The sequence below is a fragment of the Mus pahari genome, chromosome 10 (genome assembly GCF_900095145.1).
Source record: "Mus pahari chromosome 10, PAHARI_EIJ_v1.1, whole genome shotgun sequence".
In the NCBI taxonomy this organism is placed as follows: domain Eukaryota; kingdom Metazoa; phylum Chordata; class Mammalia; order Rodentia; family Muridae; genus Mus; species Mus pahari.
The window spans coordinates 104,621,002-104,632,153 of record NC_034599.1 but is presented as its reverse complement, the minus strand read 5'-3'; the positions used below and the strand labels follow the sequence as shown (position 1 = coordinate 104,632,153).

At 42.5% G+C, this 11,152-nt stretch overlaps 1 protein-coding gene across 4 annotated transcripts in view; it reads left to right on the top strand.

Moving 5' to 3' along the window:
- Mlh1 (mutL homolog 1) overlaps window positions 1-11,152 on the top strand; it is a 34,771-nt gene that overhangs the window by 2,709 nt on the left and 20,910 nt on the right. For 2 of the 4 annotated variants that reach the window (XM_021206413.2, XM_029543362.1), the window contains exons 2-8: window positions 248-333; window positions 3,291-3,389; window positions 4,587-4,660; window positions 7,460-7,532; window positions 8,518-8,609; window positions 10,031-10,073; window positions 10,385-10,473. In XM_021206413.2, the coding sequence (XP_021062072.1) occupies window positions 3,300-3,389; window positions 4,587-4,660; window positions 7,460-7,532; window positions 8,518-8,609; window positions 10,031-10,073; window positions 10,385-10,473 (461 nt within the window). In that variant the 5' untranslated portion in view covers window positions 248-333; window positions 3,291-3,299. Of the gene's footprint in view, window positions 1-242; window positions 334-3,290; window positions 3,390-4,586; window positions 4,661-7,459; window positions 7,533-8,517; window positions 8,610-10,030; window positions 10,074-10,384; window positions 10,474-11,152 lie in introns of all 4 variants that reach the window. The other 2 variants (XM_021206412.1, XM_029543361.1) reach the window with 1 other exon arrangement.

Sequence of the window (11,152 nt, the reverse complement as noted above, 5' to 3'; positions counted from 1 at the left end):
GTGGTTGATATTACAGTCTGTGCCTCAGAGTGGTTGATATTACAGTCTGTGCCTCAGAGTGGTTGATATTACAGTCTGTGCCTCAGAGTGGTTGATATTACAGTCTGTGCCTCAGAGTGGTTGAAATTACAGTCTGTGCCTCAGAGTGGTTGATATTACAGTCTGTGCCTCAGAGTGGTTGATATTACAATATGTGCATCAGAGAAGTTGCAACTGACCAAATTTTTTCTTTGATTTGCCAGTTTAGATGCAAAATCTACAAATATTCAAGTGGTTGTTAAAGAAGGAGGCCTGAAGCTAATTCAGATCCAAGACAACGGCACTGGAATCAGGGTAAGTGAGGCCTGGGGGAGCCAGTTTTATGTGCTTCATGTCAAACCTCTAGGAAAGTGCAGGACCTCTTCCTAGTCTGGAGACTAGTCCTTTTCAGAAGGTATTTTAGATCAAAGGCTTGAACACTTCCCAATGATTAGTATTAAATTTCTGTGTATAGTGAACATTGTTCAAGGGATATGGTAGCGAACAAAATGGACAAAAATCCTTTGTTTTCTAATAAGTGTTTTCTGTCATAGTAGTGGGAGTCAGGAAAAGTGGATAGTATGCCAGGTGCCATGAAGTACTGTACAGAAAACAAGCTGGGAGGGAGACAGGGCCAGAGGGTGGCAGAGGATGTGACTTCCATTTAGTGGTCATTCAGGGGGGCTTTAATATGGGTATAAAATTTATGGAGAAAACAAAAGGACATCAGGGATCAGGTTATAAAACTGTTGAAAGGATGAATGTCTTGGGCAAAAAAGAATAATAAGGACAAAATCATGAAGTAGGAGCATGCTTGAACTGGATGGACCAGCAGGGAAGCCAATGTATCTATAACATGTTGAACAAGACAAGGGTAGTAAGGCATGAGGCCTAGGAGGAAACATTCTGGGCATAATAAAACTGGTGGCCACTGTGGTGGGCTATATAACTCAATGACTGTAAGCAAAACAGTACATGACATGGTGGTGAGTTTTATTTAGAACCCTTGAAAGGGCCTGGAGAGATAGCGCTGCGGTTAAGAGCACTTACTTGGGGAGGAGCCGAGCTCTGTTCTCAGTACCCATAGCAAGCATCTGACCACAGCTAGAACTCCAGTCTCAGGGGCTCATACAGTCAGACTCACACAGACGCATAAAATAAAATGAAAAATGTTAAAAAGACCTTTGCAAACAAGTGCTGAAGAAGGACAGCATAGAGACAGTTAGGAAGAAGACTCTTGTAGGAACCCAGGAGTGAGATGACAGTGCCTTGGACCAGTTTGGTTGTATTTGAGATGTAAGGAGCGCTGAGATTCCTGAGTTCCCTCTGAGGGCAGACTTCTCAGAATTTGCTGGTATAGGGTATAAGAGGGCTAATTGACTGAGAGTTGCCATCTAGCCTAATGGGCAAGATGGTGAAAGAAAGGTTTGAAGGAAGGACAAGCAGTTCATATGGGGCATGTTCAACATAAAGAGCCCTTTAAAGGGGTATATAGGGGTGTGTGTGTATGTGTGAGACAGAGAAAGGGAAGGAGGGAGGGAGGGAGGGAGGGAGGGAGAGAGAGAGAGAGAGAGAGAGAGAGAGAGAGAGAGAGAAGAGAGTCTATGAATAATTTGTAGGTTTACAGATCAAAATTTATGAGAAGCTATAAGATTCATGAAAAGCTGCTCATATATAGCTATTACAGAAATGCAGATCCAAGCTGTGATGAGATACCATTTCACAATTATTAATATGACCGCTATCAAAGAAGCATAAAATCATATGGATTGTTAGACAGTAGAGAAATCGTCTCCGTGCACTGTTAGTGGGGATATAAAGTAGTGTAGCAGTTACGGAAAGTGATGTGGTGTTTCCTCAGAATTATGGTCACTGTTTCTACTGTGCACATGTAGATAAGTGGCAGCAGAGGCAGAGGCCCAAGGGAAGGCAACTCATGTACATCAGCAGATGAATGGATAAACAGATGTGATACACCCCACACAACATAGAAAAGTATCTAGCCTCAGGTGGGCATGAAATTCTGACATGATTCAGCATGGGCAAACTTGGAAGAATTTATATAAATGAAATTAATCAGTCACAAAAAATAAAAGGGTTGAACAATTCCTATTATATGAGGTTTCTTGAGATGTCAGACTCAGAGATATAGTGTGGAATGGTGATTGCCACGGACTGGAGGAAAGGGGAGAATGGAAAGTTATTGTTAAACAAGTACTGAGATTCAGTTGAAGAAAATTAACAGAGCTCTGGACATGGATAGTTGTGTATTTTTTAACTTGTTACATAAATTAAAATAATGTAAATGTACTGAACTATACACTTAAAAGCGGTTAAAATGTAAAAGTTTTTTTTTTTAAGATTCTTTGTCTCTCTATGTGTGGGTAAGTGTGCATGGGTGTGTGTAGGGTATCTGAGTATGTGTGTGTGTGAGGGTGTATAGGGTGTGTGTGGGTGAGTGTGTGTATATGTTTAGGTATTTGTGCCTGTGAATGCTAGTGCCTATAGAGGCATTGGGTTTCCCTGAGCTGGAGTCACCTGATGTGATCCTCTGGAAGCAGAAAGTGCTCTTACCACACTGAGGCATCTCTCCAGACCTGGTTTACGGCTTCTGAGGCAGGGTCTCTTGTGGGCTAGACTAACCATGATTGCACTTCGGAGCTAATTTCTCGTCCCTCCTACTTCTATCTACAAAATGCTAGAATTTCAAGTGTATGCCACTACACACAGCTAAAATGAAACTTTTGTTATAAGTATTTTTTACTACTTGTAAGATAGTAAAGGTTTCCTTCCTGTAGACTGAAAATCAAGTTTTGGCTTGTTTTTTTTTTTTTTTTTTAACTTAAAAAAGGAAGACAATAAAATTTGGGTATGATGTCACATGCATGCAATTCCAGCACTTGAGAGGTCAAGGTAGGAGAATTAAGACTGAAGCATCCTAGACTACATAATGAGATTGTCTCGAAAAAGGATGGGGAGGGAGGGGCCAAGGAAGACAGGAGTGAGTGAGTCCAGGTAGAGAAGAGGTCTAAGCATGGAGTCCTACTGCTAAGAGGTGGGGCCGGAAGGGGCGCACGCTGCACAGGACACTGAGGAGGAGCCACCCTGTAAAGTGAAAATCTAGGTCGGAGGTGTTTTGTTTGTCAGTAAGGAAGTTGGTACTAATTTAGACCTCCGAGAATTTCTTCTCAGATTAAAGCAATAAAATGAAAATCCAGATTTAAGAAAGCAAAGACATAATTATTTACTCCCCCTCCCCCTTACCCCTGCAGAAGGAGGATATGGATATTGTGTGTGAGAGGTTCACTACGAGTAAACTGCAGACTTTTGAGGATTTAGCCAGTATTTCTACCTATGGCTTTCGTGGTGAGGTAAGTTTAGACTTACAGAAATGTATAACAATGCCCTCCTGTGATAATGTTCTCATTTCTCAACAGAGGCAAGTGCAATTCAATACTTTGTAATTGTTCACCTCATGCAAATTTGAACAAATTTAGCTTTCTGCGACTGAGAAATTCTGAAAAATACTTAAAATATTATTTTATCTGCAGTGGCACTGGATATCATGTGTCTTTTTATTAAAGTCCCTAACATGCTTGCCTGCCTGCTGTCATGTTCCCAGCTATGATGATAATGGACTAATGTGGTGGTTTGAATATGGTTGGCCCGGGGAGTGGCAGTCTTAGGAGGTGTAGTCTTGCTGGAGTAGGTGTGTTGGAGGAAGTGTGTCCAAGGTTCCAGTGATCCTCTTGCCTCAGCCACCCAGGCAGAGTCATGCTTCATTTAGTGAGCTGAAGCTGCCTCTGGTGTTCAGATGACGTTGCACAGACCCTGGAGCAATTTTAAATTCATATTTTAAAAAATATAATTGTTTCTATGAATCTGTTTTGAGAGATCCCATTGTTTCTTTCTGAATGCACATTTTTTAATTCCTTGGCAGATATAGCACTAAGAGTATATTACCCTTTAAGTCTGTAATCTCTAGAGGCCCATGCACTGAAAGCTTCATCCATGGTTCGTTGTTATTGGAAAATTATTTAAGCTAAATGTAGGACCTAATAGGTGGTTTCCAGTCACAAGATGTGTCCTTTAAGGGGACAGTGAACCCCTTCTTGTTATCTTTGGCCTCTGAATGTGAAGTGTGAGTGGCTTTGGTCTCCATGAACTCCGCACCACAATGAGTTTCTTCAACACAGGACCAAAAGCATCAGCAACTATTGATCATCAAGTGGGTCCTCTAAAACCCACAAGCTAATAGAAGCCTGTTGACTATAAGTTGATCATCTTGTGTGTTACAGTAATGCAAACTGCCCGCCACAGTCCCTGTGGTAGCAGCATGAGCTACAGTTACTGTCAACAGAGGAAGTTTGGTGTGACTCCTTTTAACATATGCTTTCCCTTATGATTCTAATGATTACCTTATAGATTAGATTTTATCTCTTTCTTAAACAGCATCAGATTGCTCATTGTTGCCGTGTTAATATAGGTTGGACGAGGCAAGTTTGATAACCTTTACCTTGATGAAGCAACAGTGAGGTTTTCTTTCATCTGGTTCCCTTCCTCCCTAGGCGTTGGCAAGCATAAGCCATGTGGCCCATGTCACTATTACAACCAAAACAGCTGATGGGAAATGTGCATACAGGTATGTGATAATGACTTCTATGTCCACCCTAAACATATGTGTTACTCTCCTTGACCCCCTCTACGATACTGATTTTCCTTCCATTCCTATGGATAAAATGCTCATCCACAGGGATGATCATGAGGTGGAACTCTCTTACTTCATGGCTTCTTTTTAAGATTTAAATTAACATATTTTATGTGTATGGATATTTTGACTGCATTCATGTCTGCGTACCATGTGTATGGCTGGTACCCTTAGAGGCCTGAAGAAGGAATAGGATCTACTGGGACTGGAGTTACATACGATTGCAAACTGTGAGCACATGTAGGTTCTGGGAATAGAATACAGGTTCTCTGGAAGTTTCTAGGTAATGAGATATTCTCATTTCCTGTTCCCTCTCTCTTTGGCCTCTTTGATCTGCTGGTGCTTTTAACAGCTGAGCCATCTCCAGCCCTGCTGGATGGCTTCCTAAGAGACAAGTTGTAACATATTACAAGTACCCAGGAAGGTATCCGTTGCACTTAGGATTTTAAGCACACAGTAGTTGCTCATGTTATTTCTGCCCTTTGCCCTTTGGTGAGGGGCAGCACTCTGCGCTGCTTACAGGTCTCTGGCTGGTACGCTGGAGATTCAGTTCTTTTGCAGGCTCCCGAGAGCTTCTGGCTCCCTTCTCCTTGGGCCTGTGTGAGCTGGCTTGCTTTCCAGGAAATAGCTGCTGCCTGACTGTTGTGCTGGCAGTTTCCAGAGGCTTGCAAATAGTCCCGAGACAGAACAAAAGTGGGATTCAAGAAATCACAGTCCAGCTTTTGTTTCTGTAAGCACTGGCTTCCACTGGCTGAAATCTTTAGTCATCCCTAATGAATGCAGAAAGAAAAAGGAAAGCCTGCAGGTGGTTTGTAAATTAAGTCAGGACAATTCTGTGCCCTCAATCTCCTGAAGGCTAACCTGTGCTGTAACGGGAGAGTGCTTCAGAGTGTGCAGTGCTGGGTTAGGGGTCTTGATTCTGTGTGTGAATTCTGGGTGGGCTGATTGAGTTAAAAACCAGAGAGACAATTGTGAGTTAAGTGTTTTGTAGGGAGCCTGAGCTGGAAGTCCTGTTTCAAGACATCTGGTTTTTTGTTTTTGTTTTTTGTTATCCACACCTGGGATTTGTAGTGACTTCCTTCTGTGGCAGATGAAACTCAGGTTTGTTTCATCTTGGCACCTGGTGCCTTCCTGTGCTGGATAGTTTTATGACATGCTAAAGTCATGTAAGAATAGGGAACCTGGATTTAAAAAATGCTTCCCTAAGATCTGGCTGTGAGACATTTTCTTAATCAGTGATTAATGGGGGAGGTGCCCAGCCCATTGTGGGTGGTGCCATCCCTGGGGCTGGTGGTCCTGGCTTCTGTAAGAAAGCAAGCTGAGCAAGGATGGGAGTAGTGCCCTCCATGGCCTCAGTATCAGCTCCTGCCACCAGGTTCCCATCCTACTTGAGTTCCTGTTCCAACTTGATGTGGAAGTATAAGCCAAATAAACCCTTTCTTCCCCAAGTTGTTTTAGTCAGGGTGTCTTGTTACACTAATAGTAACACTAAGACACTTCCAAATGTCCTGGCCCACTTTTCAGCCCTTCTCTCTACATATTACCAAAGTGCCATGTGTTCCAAAGCTCCTTCCTCTCTGACTTACGAGGATTTTTTTTCTCTATTCACCTAAAACCATTTCTCTTTAAAGCCTGGATGAGTTTTCTTCTTTTCTCTGATGCTACCACCTCCACAGTCACCTACCCAGGCTAAAGGGTCTTGCTGGATCCCTTAACACATTAATCTACACTTGAATAAAAGACTGTCCCTGGGGCAGATCAGGAGCTGTTTGTGTGGGATATTGTACTTTGTTTTGATTTTGAGACAGAAAGCTCTGGCTGCCTGGAACTTGCAGTGACCTCCTCCTTTTGCCTCTAGAGTGCTAGGATTACAGGTATACCCTGCTGTTCCTGGCTAAGACTTGTCTTTATTACCAGGGCCTTATAGGCAAATGGTGGTGGAATTTATAGCTACCATTTAAGCAATGGCATTGCTGTTGGTTAGTAACTCAGAATTTAATAGCTCATGCAAGACTTGTTGTAATAGGGCTTTAAAATAAAATCTAATTAACAGTATATAATATGACTGTGTTATAATGTATGATTGATATAATTTTCATTTTTAAAGTGTGGAAATATGGACTGAATCCTGGTAACAGACATAATTATGAAAGAGACTAGAAAGTTCATTGTTTTACTGGTTCTCTCATGGATAAGTACATAAAATATATTCCATACTGAAGATGTAAAATTTAATGTGAAGCCCCACAGATTAATTTCTCAAAGCCTAGTTCATTGAGTTGTATTGACTTTGGGCCTGGTTAATTGTTGGTGTATGATGTTTTTATTTATTTGCAAGCTTTTTTTAATAATGAAGTGTGTCCTTTTTTTTTTTTTTTTTTTTTTTTTTTTTTTTTTTTTTTTTTTTTTTTTATGAGAGAGGGTTTCTCTGTGTAGCTCTGGCTGTCCTGGAACTCACTTTGTAGACCAAGCTGACCTCGAACTCAGAAATCCGCCTGCTTCTGCCTCCCAAGTGCTGGGATTAAAGGCGTGCGCCACCACTGCCCGTCAAGTTTGTCCTTTTTAAAATGTGACATATTAATGTATTTATGTTTTCTGCAGCTCAGGAACTTGTAAGGCATTTACAATGTTGGGGTTACAGACATAGGCCACTAGGCCTGTACTGTGACTTTAATTTTTATGCTTTGGATAAACATCTTCTTAGATACTAATAAGCTTTTGTTTTCTGACTAGAGCAAGTTACTCAGATGGAAAGCTGCAAGCCCCTCCTAAACCCTGTGCAGGCAACCAGGGTACCCTGATCACGGTGAGGATGGGACATGGGGATAAAACTGCTAATAAACAGCTTAGGATGCTGCAGTAAAACTGAAATGCGCTCTGAGTTTCTGGTGTAAAAATCAAATAAATTTTGACTTGTAATAGAAGTCCCAAGATGAATGATCATTGGGTTTTATGGCATGGCAGCCTGCCAACCTTCTTGTCTTTTATAGGGGGCTGGGATGGTAGAAATCAGTGGGAAAAAAGTTACCGTTGATTCCGGAAGACATCGGAGTCCCAGTCTGGTACTTCAGCGCTTGTGTGTCCATGGCCAACTCACTTAACAGCTCAGAATTTTAGTTTTCTAATGTCTCCAATGGACCAAAGAATGCCTAGCCATCTGCCCCAGAGGGTCCTGGGTGGGTCATGCGAGTGTTGTTAGTCCAGAGGAAGCCCATTGTGCAGCCTCATCATAGCATCCCAGTGGCGATTCCATCAGGCACCTCATGGTGCTTCATGTCTGGTCCTTTACCCCTGACCCCAGCTGTAGCACATCTCGAAGGCTTTCCAGGGACCTCTCCAAGTCCTGGTGTGATAGGCAGGCAGAAGGCAGAACAAACCTGTGCTTCACAGTGTTGGCCAGAGGGAGCCTTAGCTGCATACAAAGTGTGATTATTGAGAACTCCAAATTATCTCCAGAGTGTTATGATTGTCCTGAGTTTGAAAAACGTCTCTGTGTAATAGAGTAATTGTTTGCAGAGTTACATTCATGTCTTACAAAATTGTCTACTCTCTTGAGCAAGACAATAATTTAAAATGTCGTCATATTTTTATATGAGGCCATGCAGCCAGCCCTTATTATATGAGAAGTCAGTGAATGTGGGGTGAATGCTGCTTTATTTCTTCCCCTCCCCAAGTCAGCACTTAGAACAAACAATCTGTTGGAAATGTCCCGTGTTCCGTACGTTTTGGTAGACAGTGCGATGCTTTCAACTTATATCCATGAATTTACAAGATATTGGCTCTTTCTTCAGGTGGAAGACCTTTTTTACAACATAATCACAAGGAGGAAAGCTTTAAAAAATCCAAGTGAAGAGTACGGAAAAATTTTGGAAGTTGTTGGCAGGTACCGTCTAAAATTTGGAAGTGGGTCCTTGAGCTCTGTCTTTAAAGGAATGTACCCTGATGCTTGTAAATAGAAAGTATTGAAAGCTAGGTGCAGCCAGCCAGCCCAGCCTGTGTGCTGTTCTGGTCCAGGTTGCTCATCAGGCCTGAGTCTTGACTCATCTTGGAAGGGGCACAGTTGGTCTCTTGCTGGGTTCTTTGCTAGCAGATGAAGCAAACTAATCTTAGGTACCTTGAGCCTAAAGAAAAAAAAAAAGTCACTATTGCTCACCGGGTAGGTGAGGTAAGACAGGAACCAGGGTGACTGGTGGTCCTTCTGTTGTTTTCTTCTGCCTCAGCTTTGGAGTCCTTTCCTGGACAGTACAGTGATTGGCATTACCAGAATCCATGGTTTTGTGCCTACAGCTCTGGGGAGACTTCCTGGCTGGCAGTCTTTACTTAGTATGCCTGAAAGGGATGGGCTAAAAGAAGTTTCCCACCAGGCGTGGTGGCGCACACCTTTAATCCCAGCACTCGGGAAGTAGAGGCAGGTGGATTTCTGAGTTTGAGGCCAGCCTGGTCTACAAAGTGAGTTCCAGGTCAGCCAGAGCTATACAGAGAAACCCTGTCTCGAAAAACCAAAAAAAAAAAAGTTCCCAAAGTGAGTTGGAAGTCTGATCCATTTAAGCAGGAGAAGGGGATTCAAGCAGGCAAAGGCAGAATCAGGTACAGAGAAGCATTATTTATTGCTACCCATGACTGCAGTGGGACTTGAACTACACATCTTAGTCAGGATAGTGATTTGTGTGGGTATTTCTAAAATATATCTATCCATACAGGTTTATGTATTCAGTCCCCTATATTCTCCCTACCCTACCCCCCCCCCCAGTAAAATTGTATAAATTAGCATCAAAAATATTCTCAGTGGCTGTTTTGGTTCTAAAATTGGTATTAATAAATACAGTTCACTAAACCGTTCTTTAGTTCATGGAGCTAGTGAATTGAGGAGTGACAAAGTCAGCTTCCAAAGGGCTGTGGAGATGCTGAGAAGCTGGAGGGGACCAGCGCCAGGGAAAGAGCAGCGATGGGGAAGGTGTGCTGAGGGAATCACGTGCAGAGGTGTTAAGGATGGCCTGGTGGCAGCCTAGGTCTGTCACCATGAACGTAACCTGCAGGCTCATAGCCGAGATCCCATCAGCAGCCTGTAACCCTTGCTTGTTTCCTGTGACTTAGTCACATTGGGAGGTGTAATCGCCACGAGTCTCTGTTGCTTTGTTTTCTTGTCGGTAATATAGATTATACCAAGGTATTTTGGTTTGTACATACCTTTGTTTAAATCACTTTTTTCTTATAAATCTACCAACTTATTTAATTAAAAGTAGTTTGCTGAATTTATTGTGCATTTGGATACCCTCCGCTTAGCTTTAACTTTTTCTTTTCCAGGTATTCAATACACAATTCAGGCATTAGTTTCTCAGTTAAAAAAGTAAGTCATGATTTTTTAAAAAAAGATATATCCATTTTTGTTTTATGTATACAAACTTTTGCCTGCATGTATGTCTGTGTACCGTGTACATGCCTGGTGCCCACAGAGGTCAGAAGAGGCTATCAGATGACCTGGAACTGGGTTTACAGATGGTTGTGAGTGCCGTGTGGGTTCTGGGAAACAAACTTGTAAGAGTAGAAGCCATTGTTCTTAATGGCAGGGCCATGTCTGCAGTCCCTAAGTTATGATTTTTGAAGGACCGTTTAGGAAAGAAAAGTAGTCAAGTCACAGTGTTGTCTGTTGTTTTTCAGCAAGGTGAGACAGTATCTGATGTCAGAACACTGCCCAATGCCACAACCGTGGACAACATTCGCTCCATCTTTGGAAATGCTGTTAGTCGGTATGTCAGTGATCACACAGGACAGAATCCTTTGTGTTCCTTCTCTTGATTGTCACCCCAGTGTTTATTTGAAACTTGTTGATTGTAAATGCTGCAGAGTTGGTGTAGTCAGCTATCAGGCTTGTTCCTCTGCTTCATGGTAGTTGATAGCGTCACTGCTTCATGTAGTCAGTGTTCCCTGGGGTGCTTTGTCACCTGGATGCTGTGCCTATAAAGCAGCTTGTTCTCTTCAAAGTTTAGAGTTCTGTCACCCTTGGATGTTCCTGTTCCCTTTTCTTCATTGTTATTGGGAGGATTTAACTTCTTGTTACTCGGCATTGATTTAATTGCCATTCTGTTTCACATTTTGTGTCAGGAGCTTGAGATACAAAGCTGGATGGAATTTTCTATTCCTAAAGACTGTGTTTGCAGGCACTAGCAGCCCTTCATTTTCAGAGAAGGCCCACAAGGAGAGTTTGCTTCTCTGATGAGTCCCTCTGGAGCTCTCCTTATTGGTAAAGCCCACCATTTCCACCCCAGTGCCTTGCTAGCAATGCCTGCTTTGAACTTCCCGACATACCCCAGATGGCAAGATTGAGATTCTTCCTGTGGGGCTGGTGAGATGGCTCAGTGGGTAAGAGCACCCGACTGCTCTTCCGAAGGTCTGGAGTTCAAATCCCAGCAACCACATGGTGGCTCA